Consider the following 18,862-nt stretch of genomic DNA (forward strand, 5'->3'; position numbering starts at 1 on the left):
CTACAAATCCAATCCCCCAGTATTACCTTAGAATGTATTACCCTTTTGTATTTCTCCTTTCAAGGGCTATCTGTTCAGTTCTTAGTTCATTTGTTTGGCAGTTTGGGGACTTTGGTGTTTCATGTTTTCAGTTCTTTATATATTCTAGATATTAATTCCTTATCTAAAGTATAACTAGCAAAGATTTTCTCCCATTCTGTAGACTGTCCATTCACTCTGCTTATAGTTTCCTTGCTGTTCAGAAATTGTTAAATTTTATGAACTTTCACTTGTTAATCTCTGAGTTAGATAATCTTAATTTCCTGTGCTTTAGAGTTCTAATCAAAATGTTTTCACCTATGCCTGTATCTTGAACTGCTATCCCTGGTTTCTTCTAGCAGTTTCAGTGTTAGATACTTTATTAAACACTCTTTTCTACAAAATACAATAGAATCCTTAATTTTGAAGATAACTAACACTTTTTTCAGAAGAAGACACATAAGATACTTGTAAATTATATAATATAACCTAATTAAATGAATATAAAAAACAAATATAAAATAATTGAATATTTTATATTCAATAATATAAAATTAAATATAAACATTCAATTTTATAATAGAAATCAATATTAATTATACTAATTTACCTGCAAAATTGTAATCCAGACCTGCTCTGCTGAAGAATTATAAAACAATTTCACATTCAATCTCCCCAAATCTCTTTCATCTCCTGATAGGGTAATTGTATCTAAATTACAAAGAACATAGAATTTAAAACTCCAGGCAACCTTTTAAATCCAATTAACCATAAATTTAAACCAATTTTAAAAACACAAGTGAAACAAATGTTTTAGACTTTTGAGACAAGATCTCACTATGTAGCCCTGGCTGTCCTGGAACTCATTCTGAGGACAAGGCTGGCCTTCAACTCACAGAGATTGCCTTCCTCCCACTCCCAAGGGCTGAACTTAAAGAAATGTGCTACCATGCCTGGCAAAAACTGATTTTTTTAAAAGTTTCCAACGTAGTAACATAAAGATCATACTTCTGTGTTTTTTAGTGAAGTTCTAGAAATAAAATACACTAGAATGCATATAGTTCAGGAATTTAACAGAACTGCAATGTGAGGAATTAAGTTAAAACTCTGCAAACAGCATCTATCAGGTCTAAGTGTTTCTAAAAGTTTCTTAATCCATGTACTTTAAATTATAAATAAAAGATATGTAACAGCTTACGTTAAAAATATATTTATTTCATCTTGAACACTGAGCCATGGACTATCTGATCTCAATTTGTGATAAAATTAACAACACTGGTAAGATAACCAGCAAACAAAATGTATTGCACACTTTTTTCTTTATCCAACTATAACACTGACAAGCTATTATTAAGTAAAAATAATCTGATAAACAGCATAAATCAGATACTGTATTCCTTACCCAGGCTTCTGTTACTACCCTGAGAATTTTTTCTTGAAGAAGAACTACTAGGCACACTGGAAAATGAGTCATGTCTCTGCAAAAAAACAAAAATGAAAAAAGCAACAATATGCTTCAATCAGAAACCAAATATCAAACTGTAAAAACATTAATACTTATACCCCAATAAACACCTTGATAACAAACTCCATGTTAAATCAATTTATCAGTGTTATTGATTCAAATTTCCCACTCTTGTAGTAACATGTATTGAGAAATACCTTAGTAGGTAACACTAGAAAACCTTTAGCATTTTGAGTTTGGTCTTAATTTTTGTATTGCATACATGACTGCCAGTGTTCAGTGACCTATTAAAGTGTAAAACAGAATTATCATTCTATACTCCCTTTAGACCAGGAGCACCTACATCATGCAAACCATGCAAATAAAACTTTAGAGACCATCACAGGACTACTGAATTGAAAATTGTAGGGGTAAATGAAGCCATGACAGCTTGTATTATTAAAATCACCAATAAATTTAGATGTGTTTTTAAAAGTGCTATTGCAAAGCATTAGTTGTGATACACTGTGTGAAGGTGTGTTGCTGTATATTTAATTAATTCTGTACTAGCAGAGCGCTAATGGCCCATCACAGATCTTTTTTTTTGTTTGTTTTAATTGAACAACGTTATTTTTAAAAACAAATAAAAATGTACAGATTTTAAAAGCACTTTTGCATAAAAGTATATGAATACATTTTTGTCAGTACTTGCTTTTTTTTAAAGGTTTGATAGTATGCCTTAAAATCTGACTAGTTACAATGAGCATAAACTACATGTAAAACAAGATGTAACCTGGAAATAATCAAAGTTTTCTTGGCTTGTAAAGATTACGCATAATGATTTTTTTTTTTTTTTTTTTTTTTTTTTTTGGCCTTTGATTTTCTTGAACTTCACACAGTCTGTGAGTTGTTTCTGGGGCAGTCCGAGCCTCTGGGGTTAGCATCCAATTATCAGTGACTGCATATTATGTCGGTTCTTTTGTGACTGGGTTACCTTAGTCAGGATGATATTCTCTAGATGCATCCATTTTCTTAAGAATTTCATAAAGCCATTGTTTCTGATAGCTGAGTAGTATTCCATTATGTAAATATACCACAATTTTTGTATCCATTCATCTACTGAAGGACATCTGGTTTCTTTCCAGATTCTGGCTATTATAAATAGAACTACTATGAACATTATGGTACATGTGTCTTTGTTGTATGTTGGAGCTTCTCTGGGGTATATGCCGAGAAGTGGAATTACTGGGTCTTCAGGTAGTACTATGTCCAATTTTCTGAGGAACCACCAGACTGATTTCCAGAGTAGTTGTACCAGTTTACAGCCCAACCAACAGAAGAGAAGTATCCCTCTTTCTCTGCATCCTCACCAGCATCTTCTGTCATCTGAATTTTTGATCTTAGACATTCTGACTGGTATGAGGTGGAATCTCAGGGTTGTTTTGATTTGCATCTACCTGATGGCTAAGGGTGTCAAGCACTTCCTTAGATGCTTCTCAGCCATTCGATATTCCACAATTGAGAACATTTTGTTTAGCTCTGTACCCTATTTTTTAATAGGGTTGTTTGATTCTCTAGTGTCTAACTTCCTGAGTTCATTGTATACCTTGGATATTAGGCCTCTATCAGATGTGGGGTTCGTAAAGTTCTTTTCCCAATCTGTTGGCTGCCATTGTGTTTTCTTGACCGTGTCCTTAGCCTTACAGAAACGTTGCAATCTCATTAAGTCCCATTTGTCAATCTTTGACCTTAGAGCACGAGACACTGGTATTCTGTTCAGGACATTTTCTCCTGTGCCTCTGTGTGCTAATATTTTCTTTACTTTCTTTCTCTTCTAATAGTTTCAGTTTACCTGGTTTAATGTGGAGATCTTTGATCCACTTACACTTGAGCTTTGTACAAGGAGATAAGAAAGGGTCTATTTTCATTCTTCTGCATGCTGAGTGCCAGTTGGACCAAAACCATTTGTTGAATAGGCTGTCCTTTTTCCATTGAATGTTTACATCTTTCTCAAAAATAAAGTGACCATATATGTGAAGGCTCATTTCTGCATCTTCTATTCTATTCCATTGATCCACCTGCCGATCCCTGTACCAGTACCATGTAGTTTTTAACACAATTGCCTTGTAATATAGCTTAAGCGCAGGAATGGTGATTCCTGTAGAAGTTTTTTTGTTGTTGAAGATGGGTTTTGCTATTCTATGTCTTTTGTTATTCCAGATGAAATTGCACATTGCTCTTTCGAACTCTATGAAGAATTGGGTTGGAATTTTGATGGGGATTGCATTGAATCTGTAGATTACTTTTGGTAAGATGGCCATTTTTACAATGTTGATCCTTCAAATCCATGAGCATGAGAGATCTTCAAATTTTGTGAGATCTTTCTCAATATCCTTGTTTAGAGATTTGAAGTTCTTGTCATATAGGTCCTTCACATGCTTAGTTAGAGTCACACCAAGGTATTTCATATTGGTTGTGACTATTGTGAAGGGTATCCTTTCCCTAATTTCTTTCTCTGCATGTCTGTCCTTTGAGTAAAAGAAGGCTACTGATTTGTGTGAGTTAATTTTATTGCCAGTCAATTTGCTGAACTTGTTGATCAGCTGTAGAAGTTCTCTGGGGAAATTTTTGGGGTCACTTAAGTATACTATCATAATATCTGCAAACAGTGATATTTTTACTTCCTCCTTTCTAATTTGTATCCCTTTGATTTCAATTGCTGTCTAATTGCTCCAGCCAGGACTTCCAGTGCTATGTTGAATATGTAGGAAGAGAGTGGGCACCCTTGTCAAGTCCCTGATTTTAGTGGAATTGCTTCAAGTTTGTCACCGTTAAGTTTGATGTTGGCTGTTGGTTTGCTGTATATTGCTTTTATTATGTTTAGTATGAGCTGTCGATTCCTGTTCTTATCAAGACTTTTAACATGAAGGGGTGTTGAATTTTGTCAAAGCTTTCTCAGCATCTAGTGAGATGACCATGTGGTTTCTTTCTTGAGTTTGTTTATATGGTGGATTACATTGATGGATTTCCTTATATTAAACCATCTCTGCATCCCAGGGATGAAGCCTACTTGATCATGGTGAATGATCATTTTGATGTGTTCTTGGATTCGGTTTGCAAGGATTTTGTTGAGTATTTTTGCATCAATGTTCATAAGTGAAGATTGGTCTCAAGTTCTCTATCCTTGTAGGGTCTTTGTGTGGTTTAGGAATGAGGGTTATTGTGACCTCGAAAAATGAAGTAGGTAGTGTTCCATCTGAATATATTTTGTGGAATAATTAGAAGAGTATTGGTATTAGGTCATCTATAAATGTCTGATAGAATTCTCCACTGACCCCATCAGGACTTGGGCTTTTTTGGTTGGGAGGCTTTTGATGACTTCTTCTATTTCGTTAGGTGTTATGGGATTATTTAGATGGTTTACCTGCTCCTGGTTTAACTTTAGTATCTTGTATATGTCTAGGAATTCATCCATTATCTCCAGATTTTCCAGCTTTGTTGAGTATAGGCTTTTGTTGTAGGGTTTGATGATTTCTTGAATTTCCTCAGTTTCAGGTGTTATATGTCTCCACTTTCCTTTCTGATTCTGTTAATTTGGATACTCTCTCTTTGCCATCTAGTTAATCTGGCTAAGGGTTTATCAATTTTGTTAATTTTCTCAAAGAACCAGCTCTTGATTTTATTGATTCTTTGAATGGTTCTTTTTGTTTCTTTTAGGTCAATTTCTGTTCTGAGTTTGATTATTTCTTGCCATCTAGTCCTCTTGGGTGTGTCTGCTTCCTTTTGTTCTAGAGCTTTCAACTGTGCTGTCAAGTTGCTGGTGTAAGCTCTCTCCAGTTTCTTTTTGGAAGCACTCAGAGCTATGAGTTTTCCTCTCAGTGCTGCTTTCATTGCATCCCATAGGTTTGGAAATGTTGTGCTTTCATTTTCATTAAATTCTAGAAAATCCTTATTTCTTACTTTATTTCTTCTTTGACCATGGTATCGTTTAATAGAGCATTGTTTACTTTCCATGTGTATATGGGCTTTTTGTTGTCTTTGTTGTTATTGAAGACCACACTTAGACCATGTTGATCTGATAGGATGCATGGGAGTATTTCAATCTTCTTATAGCTTTGAGGCTTGTTTTGTGGCCGATTATATGGTCAATTTTGGAGAAGGTGCAGTGAGGTGATGAGAAGAAGGTGTATTCTTTTGTTTTAGAATGAAAGGTTCTGTAGATGTCTATTAATTTCAATTGGTTTATAACCTCTGCTAGTTTTACTGCATCCTTGTTCAGTTTCTGTTTCCATGATCTGTCCATTGATAAAAGTGGGGTGTTGAGGTCTCCCACTCTTATTGTGTGGGGTGCAATGTAGTTTTTGAGCTTTAGTGGGGTTTCTTTTATGAATATGGGTGCTCTTGTACTTGGAGCATATATGCTAAGCATTGAGAGTTCCTCCTGACAAATTTTCCCTGTAATTAGTAAAAAGTGTCCTTCCTTGTCTTATTTGATAACTTTTGGTTGAAAATCTACTTTATTCGATATTAGAATAGCTACTCCAGTTTGCTTCTTGGGGCCATTTGCTTGGAAGGTTTTTTCCCCAACCTTTTACTCTGAGATAGTGTCTGTTTTGTCTCTGAGATGAGAATCCTGTATGCAGCAAAATGCAGGATTCTGTTTATGTATCCAGTCTGATAGCCTATATCTTTTTATTTTGGGAAGTGAGTCCATTTATGTTAACAGATACTAAGGAATAGTGGTTGCTGTTTCCAGCTATTTTTGCTTTTAGAGGTAGAATCATGCCTGTGTATCTTTCTTCTTTTGATTTTCTTGTTTAGGCATTTTCTTGTTTTTACTAGGATATAGTTTCCTTCCTTGTATTGGGTTTTCCACATGTAATTTGTTGTAGTGCTGGGTTTGTGGTCAGATATTGTGTAAATTTAGTTTTGTCCTAAAATATCTTGGTCTCTCCATCTATGGTGATTGAGAGTTTTGCTGGGTATAGCAGCTTGGGCTGACACTTGTGCTCTCTTAGGGTGTGCATTATGTCTGTCCAGGCTCTTCTAGCTTTCATAGTCTCAGTTGAGAAGTCGGGTATGATTCTGATTGGTCTACCTTTATATGCTACATGACCTTTTTCCCTTATTGCTTTTAATATTCTTTCTTTGCTTTGGGCACTTGCCGTTTTGACTATTATGTGTTGGGAGGAATTTCTTTTCTAATCCAATCTATTTGGAGTTCTGTAGGCTTCTTTTATGCTCATGGTCATCTCATTCTTAAGGGTAGGGAAGTTTTCTTCTACAATTTTGTTGAAGATATTTACTGTGCCTCTTAGTTGATATTCTTCACCCTCTTCTATTCCTGTTATCCTTAGGTTTGGTCTTCTCATTGTGTCTTAGATCTCCTGGATATTTTGGGTTAGGAGCTTTTTGGCTTTTGCATCCTCTCTGACTGTTTTGTCTGTTTTCTATGTTGTCTTCGGCCCCTGAGATTGTCTCTTCCATCTCTTGTAGTCTGTTGGAGATGCTTGCATCTGTGACTACTGATTTCTTTTTTAGGTTTTCTACCTCTAGAGTTGTCTTTTCTTTATTGTTTCCATTTCCATTTTAAATTCCTTCTTCCATTCCTTCATCTCTTTGCTTCTGTTTCCTTCTAGTTTTTTATTTCTTTGAGTGTTTTTCTTGTTTCCTCTTTAAAAGCTTCTATTTCTTCATGCTTTTCCTCCCGTTGTTTTTTAAGGATCATCATCTTGAGGTGTGATTTTGGGTCTGAGTCTTCTTTTTCTGGAGTGTTTGGCATTCTGCTGTTTGCTGTGATGGGAGAGCTTGGTTCTGGTGTTGCCAGGTTGTCTTGGTTTCCCTTGGGTAAGTTCTTTTGCTTTCCTCTTTCCATCTTCTTGTCTGTGATTATATGTGGTCTTGTTGTCTGTGATTGGTTCCCGTCTCTCCTGTGTACCTGGCCTGTGTCCTTTGATTCTGTTGTTACAGGTGGCAGATGGCCTGAGCATTTGTTTTGCAAGCAGGAGCCCTCCAGGTGGCAATAGAGTCCCTGTGGCAGAATTTCTGCCCCCCTGAACAATTTGGGGGGGGGGTGCTTTCCAAGAGCTTGGCCCAGACCTCTCTGCCACCAGGCTACTTGCAATGCAGTCTCACCAGGCCTGTGTCCCTTGATCTCTTCTGTTCCTGGTGGCAGATGGCCTGAGAGTTTGGTTCGCACGCATGGGCCCTCCAGGTGGAAACCGAGTCCCTATGGCAGAGTTCCTGCTCCCCTGAATCAATGGAGGGCGGGAGATGTGCTTTCTGTGCACTTGGCCCAGACCTCTCTGTACCCTGGCTACTCGCAGTGCAGTCTCACCAGACCTGCGTCCCTGGATTTCTGCTGTGCACAGGTCTCATAATTTGTAAATATTCATTCTTCCTTACTTGCCTAAGGCAATCTAGAATTGTATCTGATTGGCTTTAATAAAGATCCTGATATGGATGCCTCCTCAGAGGCTCTGTCAGAGCCATACTGATACAGAGCAGGATGCTAGCAGCTAACCGTCAGACTGTACATGAGGACCTCAATGAAGGAGCTAGAGACAAGACTGGTGGAGCTGAACGGTTCTGAAACCCACGGGAAGAACGAAATTATCAACTATCCAAACCCACTACAGCTCTCAGGGACTAAAATACCAACCAATGAGTTCACATGGAGATACCCATGGCTCCAGGTGCATATGCAGCAGAGCATAGCATTTTCTGACATCATGAGAGGTCTTTGGTCCAGTGAAGGCTCATTTCCCCAGTGTAGGAGAATGCCAAGGCGCTGAGATGGGAGAGGGTGGCTGGGAGAGGGAGCACCTTCATGGAGGCAATGGAAGGGGAAGGGGGATGGGATTTTGGGAAAGAGATAACACCTAAAGTGTAAATGCAAAAATTTCCAACAAAAAAGTTTAAAAAAATAAAAATAAAGATCTGATACCAATATCTGAGCAGAAAGTGGAAGGTGGATCTTCAGGTAGAGAGACTCTGGGAGAAGAAATCAGAGGCAGAGGTATCATCTAACATGGATGGATAGACAAGAGGTGGGCAGAGAAGTACACATGACTATGTGGTAGAATATAGTGCCAAATTTAGTCTGAATAGAGTACTTTGTAGACTGCTCAGCAAAAGGTCTAGGTATTAAAATATTAATAAGCCTGTGTGTCATTTTTTATATTGCCAGTAGGAGACAGTCCTGGTATAAGAATTAAGTATTTAAAAACCAAAACTAATCATAGAATTATTATGGTTAATTGAGAATGAATGTCCATTTTATAAACATGCCTGCCACACTAAGTTAAACAGAAGTCCATAAGTGTATATATATATACATATGTATGTGTGTGTGTATGTGTGTGTGTGTGTGTGTGTGTGTGTGTGTGTGTGTGTGTGTGTGTTTTCAGGGTACTTTTACTCTCATTTACAGGAAGTCTTTAAACTTTTCTTCTCTCTATTGCTATTTCCCTTTTTGGTGTTTTATTACTCAGATATAGTTTTATTACTATGTGACCCAGGCTGGCCTCATATTCTTAACTGATCCTCCTGCTACAGTCTTTTAAATGCTGAAATTACAAATATAAGAAATCATATCTGGTTTATTTCCTAATTTCAAATAAAACTTAGCTGAACTAAAAACAAAACATTTAATCTATCAAAGGATACTATATTGGTATTAATAAAAATCAAAGTCTCACACCTCAATAGAAATACTAATTCTTAGTAACTGTCTGGTTATGTTCAAAATAAGTATTTTTAACTATACAATTACAAATCCCAATTGCCTCAAGATACTTCAGTGCATATAAATTAAAAGATATAAAATTATACAAAATGAAAGAAATATAATGGCTCTTATTAATTACTGAAAATTTCCTAAACTAATGAATACAGGAAATGACAAGTATTTATCCTTCAGATGTTATAATATACATAGTCACAGGAATTCATATTATTCCTAATGCAATTCACACAGTTCTAATTTTTGATTTGAAGTTTTATAATTATACCTGGATGAATCGCTGAGATGAAGTTGTAAGATCGAACATAGATTTGCTTAGCCCAGGGGAACCAGGAACTTTACTGGTTCTTAAATCACAAACTACAAAAGGACAAGGAGAAAGGTTTTTTTAGTAATAAAAATAAAACAGTAGAAATTCATCATCTATATTATATACAAATTTACATTAAGTTTTTATAAAATCTTTAAAAGTTCAATTATTTTAATCTTTAAGGTAGAAGTCAATAGCAATGCTTTTTCATATTCATATTAAATATTAAGCATGTGTTTTTGTTTATATTTCCCAATCCCTCATCCATAAAAATAATTTAATAGGTAAGAACTCTTTGATAAATGTAATTCAACTACCATTATATGAGCACATATAACATTATAACTTTTCAATACTGAATCCCACTGCTCTTTTATTTCTAGTTCTCCTCTCAAACTGTAAAATCTTTTTAAATAGGAACTCTACACACTGTCTGTATTCTAGCACAGTGCTACAGCAGGCCCTTGATAAAATATTTTTTATTTTCAGTGACACTGATACATGCATGCATACAGACTTGTAAAACCTGAACACCTGAGAATTTTATGAATCTAAGATAATATGGCAGCTCATATAATTGATATAGTCTCAAATATAAACTAAAATCCTCTAGTTATCTTCTATTCTCTTTGTGTATAGTTGCAATCATGAGATCTAAAATTCATTTACCTGATTAAAACAAAATATTATAAATAACTTATAAAATATATTAAGTTTATAACAAAAACTGTATGTAAAATAATCTGTAATGAAAACTTTCTCAAAAGGAGAAAAGAAATCAAATTTGGAACTATCAGAAGACATAATACATTATTGTTCATCTTTTTTCTTTTTTTGTTGGTTATTTTATTTATTTACATTTCAAATGTTGCTCCGTTTCCTGGTTTCCCCTCCACAAATCCACCATATCCCATTTCCCCTCCCCTTTGCCTCTATGAGGGTGCTCACTCACCCATCCACTGACTCTGTCTCACTGCCCTAGAATCTGCCTACACTGGGGCATCAAGTCTCCATGGGACCAAGGGCCTTCCCTCCCACTGATGCCAGATAAGGCCATTCTCTGCTCATATACAGCTGGAGCCATGGGTCCCTCCATGTATACTCTTTAGTTGATTGTTGTCTTAGTTAGGGTTTCACTACTGTGAACAGATACCATGACCAAGGCAATTCTTATAAAGACAACATTTATACTAATTATAACACCAGGAAGAAGTCAAAACACTTATCACACACTTGTGAAGTCTGCTTTGCTCTTATTTTATGCTCTTAATATTAACTATTTCTGCTAGAGTCTTAGATTTAATTTCTAAATTTGTCAAGGATAAACTCAAAGAAAATGAACAAAAACTGTTTTCTTACCAGATCCATATAACTTTTTTGTTTCACAATGAGGAAGAAATCGCCTACTTAAATCAGGTGAAAAGTGCTGATACATGTAGCATGGATTATACACATCAAAGCTGGGTCCATGGTAGAATGAATTACAAAGTTCTGTCTTTTGATCTCCAAAAGATGCTCTAGCAGATCCTGAAAGCAAGTGTTTCTATAAGCCAACAGCTGATATATTGAAGGGACAGGTTAAAAATATTTTGTCATAAATTATACTAAAGCATATGCTTTAACTAACATACATTTATAGAATTCTAACTTCTTGATGTATGAATGCAACGAGCCAAGTATCCTGCTCTTAAGATAGACTGGCAAATGTTTAGTATTTTTTTTTGTCCTATAGACAATTCTGTAGGTCATGACCTGAATTTCCTCTTATGTTTCTACTTAGATGTATAACATCTTTTAAATGAAGTTATTTTTAGATACCCTTTTAAGAAAACAACATTTGAAAAATTGACCACATGCAATAAGCTACACTAAGCAGATCTTCTATTTGAAAGGACTCAAATCAAAGGATTCAAAAAAGGTAAAAAGCTTTTCTAACCACAGTGCAATTAAGTTGGAAAATAACAACAAAATGAATAGAAAATTGTATAGAAATACTAAGAACAACCAGAAAGAATCCATCAAGCAACTGATGGGAGCAGATGCAGAATCCCACACCACACAGTAGGTACAACCTGGGAAGTCCTAAAGAGGAGCAGGAGTACCTATCAGAGGAACCAGAGTGGTCGGTCACTGCAAGAACACAGCCCACAAAATCAACTGACTAAGACTCAAGTCAGCAGGTGGCCTGTGGAGGTCTGACTTAGGTCCTCTGCATAAATGTTAGAGCTGAGAAGCTTGGGAGTAACAGTGGGAGCAGGGCCATCTCTGACTTTCTTGCCTGCATGTGGGACCCTGTTCCTCCTACTGGGTTACCTCACCAAGCCTTGATGTGAGAGTATATGCCTGGTCTTATTGTAGCTTGTTGTGCTGTGTTTATTTTATGTCCCCGGGAGGCCTACTCTTCTAAGGGGAGATAGAATGAGGTGGGATGGGGGTCTGGGAAAGAGGAGAGGTGGAGAAAAGAGATGCAAGGTGAGGGAGAGGAAACTATAAGATGTAATATATGAGAGAATAAATACAAAAAGAGAAATATTAAGAACCAAGAATATTTTTAATATAACAATTAAGAATAAAATATGTAACACTTAAGAAGAAAATCAAGGGACCTGAGAGATTGCTAAGCTATTAAGAGTACTTGCTGTTCTTTCAGAGGACTGAAGTTTAAAACCCAGTACCTATGTCCGGCAGTCCACAACTAATAACTCCATAATAACAGTAACTCCAGATCTAAAGTACCTGACACTTCCTCTTCTATATTCCTTAGGTGTGCAGCACTCATTTGCGCACAAACATGCATACACACAGAGAGAGAGAGAGAGACACACATACAAATGTATAAATGAATAAAAATAAATCTTTAGAAAGACTAGTGAGTAGGAGATCTGGGCAGCCAGGAAGCAGAGAGATCCCTGCGGAGTGCGCACAGTAAGCGCACCCCCAGCCCTGCCTGATCCAGGGACCAGGAACACAACTTTGGAACTTCTGTTTCCACCCAGCGGTGACTTCAGGGCACAGAACAGGGTGCAGCCCACCTGCCACCAGGATCAGCAGTTCCTAAAGGTTTAAAGATTGGGACCAGAAACACAACTTTGGAACTTCTGTTTCAACCCAGCGGCGACTTCGGGGCGCAGAACAGGGCAAGGCCCATCTGACACCTGGACCAGTGGAGATCCAGGGACAAAGACCAGATACAAGGGAAAGGCAAGAACATAGCACTGACATCAAGATGGCGAGAGGAAAGAGAAAGAGTATGTCCCAAGGAAACCAAGACAACCTGGCAATACCAGAACCCAGCTCTCCCATAACATCAAACATTGGAATGCCAAACACTCCAGAAAAAGAAGACACAGACCTAAAATCATACCTCAAGATGCTGATAGAGATACTTAAACAAGAGCGGGAGGAAAAGCAAAAAGATTCAGAAGCTTTTAAAGAGGAAACAAGAAAAACACTCAAAAAACTCAAAGAACTACAAGAAAACAGAACCAAAGAGATGAAGGAATGGAAGAGGGAATTTAAAATGGAAATTGACACAATAAAGAAAACACTAAAAGAGATAACCATAGAGGTAGAACACCTAAAAAAGAAATCAGGAGTCACAGAAGCAAGCATTTCCAATAGACTACAAGAGATGGAAGAGAGAATCTAGGGAGCAGAAGACAACATTATAAACATAGACAAAATAGCCAGAGAAGATGCAAAAAACAAAAAGCTCCTAACCCAAAATGTCCAGGAGATCCAGGACACAATGAGAAGACCAAACCTATGGATAAGAGGAATAAAAGAGGGAGAAGAGAATCAACTAAGAGGCACAGTAAATATCTTCAACAAAATCGTAGAAGAAAACTTCCCTACCCTCAAGAATGAGATGACCACGAGCATAAAAGAAGCCTACAGAACACCAAACAGAGTGGACTAGAAAATAAATTCCTCCTGACACATAATAGTTAAAAAACCAAGTGCCCAAAGCAAAGAAAGAATACTAAAAGCAGTAAGGGAAAAAGGTCATGTAACATATAAAGGCAGACCAATCAGAATCACACCCGATTTCTCAACAGAGACTATGAAAGCTAGAAGAGCCTGGACAGACATCATGCACACCCTAAGAGAGCACAAGTGCCAGCCCAAGCTGCTATACCCAGCAAAACTATCAATCACCATAGATGGAGAGAAGAAGATATTTCAAGACAAATCTAAATTTACACAATATCTGACCACAAACCCAGCACTACAACGAATTATAGGTGGAAAACCCAATACAAAGAGGGGAACTACATCCTAGTAAAAACAAGAAAACTCCTAAGCAAGAAAACCAAAAGAAGAAAAAGACACAGACACAACTCAACCTACAAAAGCAATAATAGCAGGAAACAGAAACCACTATTCCTTGATATCTATTAACATAAATGGACTCATCTCCCCAATAAAGAGACATAGGCTATTAGACTGGATACATAAACAAAATCCAGCATTTTGCTGCATACAAGAAACTCATCTCAGAGACAAAGACAGACACTATCTCAGAGTAAAAGGGTGGGAAAAAAACTTCCAAGCAAACACTCCCAAGAAGCAAGCTGGAGTGGCTATTCTAATATCGAATAAAGTAAATTTCCAACCAAAAGTTATCAAAAAAGATAAGGAAGGAAACTTTCTACTCATTACTGGGAAAATCTGTCAGGAGGAACTCTCAATCCTTAACATATATGCTCCAAATAAAAAAGATTCATAAAACATAAAAAACATTCATAAAAGCCACATTCATAAAAGAAACCCTACAAAGCTCAAAAAATACATTTCACCCCACATAATAATAGTGGGAGACTTTAACATCCCACTCTCGACAATAGACAAATCATGGAAACAAAAACTGAACAAGGACACTACAAAACTAGCAGAGACTTTGAACCAACTAGAATTAATAGATATCTACAGAACATATCATCCTAAAGTAAAAGAATACAGCTTCTTCTCATCACCCCATGGCACATTCTCGAAAATTGACCTCATAATTGGACACAGAACAAGCCTCAATCGACATAAGAAGATTGAAATACTCCCATGCATCCTCTCAGATCACCATGGTCTATGGCTGGTCTTTAACAACAACAAAGACAACAAAAAGCCCACATACACATGGAAACTAAACAACACTATTAAAAGATAGCAGGGTCAAAGAAGAAATAAAGAAAGAAATTAAGGATTTTCTAGAATTCAACGAAAATGAAAACACAACATACCCAAACCTATGGGATGCAATGAAAGCAGTACTGAGAGGAAAATTCATAGCCCTAAGTGCTTCCAAAAAAAAAAAAAAAAAAAAAAAAAACTGGAGAGAGCTTACATCAACAACCTGACAGCACAGCTAAAAGCCTTAGAACAAAAGGAAGCAGATATACCCAAGAAGAGTTAGCTTCCCACTATCAGTGACTGCATATTATGTCTGTTCTTTTGTGACTGGGTTATCTCACTCAGGATGATATTCTCTAGATGCAGCCATTTTTCTTAAGAATTTGGTTAAGTCATTGTTTCTGGTGGCTGAGTAGTATTCCATTGTGTAAATGTACCACATTAAGGCTGAATTAGTCCAGTCTGCCGCCATGAGGCCTCAGAAACATGTTCACTTACTGTTCTCAACTTTGGTAGATAACACCTTACTGTGGGTGTTCATGTTTACAGGATTTGCTGAGTTCTTAAAGTAGTCACTACATTGTTCTATGTTTTGTTATGGTTTTGTTATATTACAGTTTCCTGGCCATTGAAGTCCACAGAAGTCACAATTCTAAATGAACTACAGTAGTTCTAATATCTCGCTGGAGACATAAAAATACAATCTTTCATCCCCTTTTTAGCAACATAGAAATTGAAAATCAGTTTAAAATAATAAAGCTTTGTAAAGTGGAAGTCTAAAACTAAAATCAGGGCTTTACAGCATTCAGTCCTAATTAGACACACTATTGATTCTATGACTTTATTTTATAACTTAATTGTTTTTGCAATTGTATAAATAAGTAATTGAGTCTCAGTCCCAGATCTGTAGTGGTTGATCTAATGAGATGGTACTCTTTAAATTTGGACCTGTCCAGAGGTACTATGGTGTGCTGTATTGTGCTTTTAGCCTGTTTGCTGCAGATAGCGTATCCCAGTGAGGGTCATATGGGCTCCAGTTTATCATGTATTAATAGCCTGTAAATATTACAGTCATTTTTAGAGTATATTGGTCTAAATATGCATTTTACAATGAACATGTTAAGCTGGCCACATGTATAGATTAACAAAATACTGTACTATACACATCTGACTGTTGACATTTTGTACTTTTTTTTCTAAGCCAATATTTCACAATAAAAATATGCCGGAAAAAAAGAAAGAAAGAAAGAAAGAGACATATTGATCAATGGAATAAAGTTGAAGACCAAGAAAAAAACCCACATACCTATGGACACTTGAGTATTGATAAAGCCAAGATCATACAATATAAAAATGAAAGCATCTTCAAAAAATAGTACTGGACTACTGGATGTTTACATTTAGAAAAATGCAAGCAGATCCAAATTTATCACCCTGAACAAAATACAAATCCACGTGGATCAAGGGACACAACATAAAACCAGATACACTAAATTTCATAGAAAAGAAAATGGGACATACTCTTGAATGCATTGTTACACAAGACAAGTTTCTAAACAGAAGAGGTCGGAGATTCTAAATTCAACAATTGATAAATGAGACATCATGAAACTGAAAATTTTCTGTAAGGCAAAGAATACTGTCAATAGGACAAAATGGTAGCCTACAGATTGGAAAAGGATCTTCACCAACCCTACATCTAACAGAGGGTTAATATCCAAAATTTACAAAGAGCTCAAGAAGTTAGACACCAACAATCCAAATAATGCAATAAAATATGGGATACAGAACTAAAGAGAGAATTCTTTTATATTGGATATTTTATATATTTACATTTCAAATGTTATCCCCTTTCACCCTCTCCAGTGCCAACTCCCATCTCCCCCTGCTTCTATGAAGATGCTCCAACTCCCATACATCCACTCCCACCTGATGGCCATAGTATTCCCCCTACACTGGGGAAACAAGCCTTTACAATAGTGACACCATACAATACAATCCTCTGTTACTTATGCAGCTGAAGAATCAGGAATTTAGACAGCAACCTGGATCTTTCCATGTGTACTCATTGGTTGGAGTTTTAGTTTCTGGGAGCTCTGGGATGAGGGGGTGGGGAAGATTGATATTGTTGTTCTTCCTATGGGGTTGCACGCCCCTTCAGATCCTTCAGTCATTTCTTAGCTCCTCCATTTAGATCCCCATGCTCAGTCCAATGGTAAAATTCAAGTGTCCTCATCTGTATCAGTAAGGTTCTGGCAGAGCCTCTTAGAAGACATCAATATCAGGCTCCTGTCAGCAAGAACTTCTTTGGCATCAGCAATTGTGACTGGGTTTGGTGGCTGCATATGAGATGGATCCCCAGGTGAGGCAGTCTCTGAATGACCTTTTCTTCAGTCACTGATCCATTCTTTATCCCTGTATTTTCTCCAATGAGTACTTTGTTCTCCCTTCGAAGAAGGACTGAGACATTCACATTTTGGTCTTCCTTCTTCTTGAGCTTGAGATAGTCTGTGAATTGTTTCTTGGGTATTCTTACTTATAGGCTAGTATTCACTTAACAGTGAGTGCATACATTGTATGTTCTTTTGCAACTGGGTTACCTCACTAAGGATATTTTCAAGTTCCATCTATATGCCTGCAAATTTCATGAAGTCAAAATTTTTAATAGCTGAGTACTATAGCATGGTGTAAATATACATTTTCTGTATCCATTCCTGTTGAAGGGCATCTGGGTTCTTTCCAGCTTCTGGCTATTATAAATAAGAAAGCTATGAACATGGTGGAACATGTGTCCTTGTTTGATGTTGGAGCTTCTTTTGAGTATGTGCCCAGGAATGGTATAGCTGGGTCATCAAGTACTACTATGTCCAATTTTTGGAGGAACTGCCAGAATGATTTCCAGAATGGTTGTATAAGCTTGCAATCCCACCAACTATGAAGGAGTGTTCTTCTTTCACACATCCTCACAAGCATCTGCTGTCACCTGAGTTTTTGATCTTAGCCATTCTGACTGGTGGAGGTAGAATCTTGGGGTTGTTTTGATTTGCATTTTCCTGATGACTAGGGGTGTTGAACACTTCTTAGTTACTTCTCAGCCATTTGGTATGCCTCAGTTGGGAAGTCTTTGTTTAGCTATGTACCCCATTTTTAATAGGATTATTTGACTCTCCGGAATCTAACCTATTGAGTTCTTTGTATATATTAGATATTAGCCCTCTATAAGATGAAAGATTAATGAAGACCGTTTCCCAATCTGTTCATTGCTGTTTTATCCTAATGACAGTGTCCTTTACCTTATAGAAGCTTTGCAATTTTATGAGGTCCTATTTGTTGATTCTTGATCTTGAAGTATAATCCATTAATATTTTGTTCAGCAAATTTTCCCCCATACCTTCCCCATATTCTTTTCTATTAATTACAGTGTACCTGGTTTTGTGTGGAGGTCTTTGATCCACTTGAACTTGAGCTTTCTAAAAGGATATAAGAATGAGTCAATTTGCATTCTTCTACATGCTAACTGACGGTTGAACCACCACCATTTGTTGAAAATGATACCTTTGGGATATCATTGAATGTTTTTAGCTCCTTTTCCAAACAACAAGTGACCATAGGTGTGTGGGCACATTTCTGGATGTTCAATTCTGTTCCATTCATCTACATGCCAGGCTCTGTGCCAATACCATGCAGTTTATATCATGATTGATCTGCAATACAGCTTAAGGTTTGGAATGGAGATTCCCCCAGAAATTCTTTTATTATAGACAATAGTTTTCCATATCCTGGGCTTTTTGTTATTCCAAATGATTTTGCAAATCACTCTTTCTAACTCTATGAAGAATTGAGTTAGAATTTTGATGAGAATTGCATGGAATCTATACAATGTTTTGACAAGATGGCCATTTTTACTATATTAATCCTGCCAACCCATGAGTATGTGAGAGCTTTCCTTCTTGTGAGATCTTCAAATTCTTTCTTCAGAGACTTCAAGTCCTTGTCATTCAAATCTTTTAGTTGCTTGGTTAGAGTCTCAACAATGCATTTTATATTATTTGTGACTATTGTCAAGGGTTTTGATTCCCTAATTTCTTTCTCAGCCTGTTTATCCTTTGAGTAGAGAAAGGCTATTGTTTTGTTTGAGTAAATTTTATATCCAGCCACATTACTGAAGCTGTTCATCAGCTGTAGTTCTTTGGTAGAGTTTTAGGGGACATTTAAGTAT

At 36.6% G+C, this 18,862-nt stretch overlaps 1 protein-coding gene across 1 annotated transcript in view; it reads right to left on the reverse strand.

Annotated features, from left to right (window-relative positions):
- The window catches only part of TC2N (tandem C2 domains, nuclear), a 57,767-nt gene that overhangs the window by 17,852 nt on the left and 21,053 nt on the right, over positions 1 to 18,862 (reverse strand). Inside the window, exons 4-7 of the mRNA XM_080919532.1 lie at positions 10,876 to 11,043; positions 9,475 to 9,566; positions 1,421 to 1,496; positions 629 to 729 (exon numbers count right to left, since the gene is read on the reverse strand). Coding sequence (XP_080775658.1) covers positions 629 to 729; positions 1,421 to 1,496; positions 9,475 to 9,566; positions 10,876 to 11,043 — 437 coding nt within the window. The remainder of the gene's footprint in view (positions 1 to 628; positions 730 to 1,420; positions 1,497 to 9,474; positions 9,567 to 10,875; positions 11,044 to 18,862) is intronic.

Source organism: Micromys minutus (genome assembly GCF_963924665.1).
Source record: "Micromys minutus genome assembly, chromosome: 1".
Lineage (NCBI taxonomy): Eukaryota > Metazoa > Chordata > Mammalia > Rodentia > Muridae > Micromys > Micromys minutus.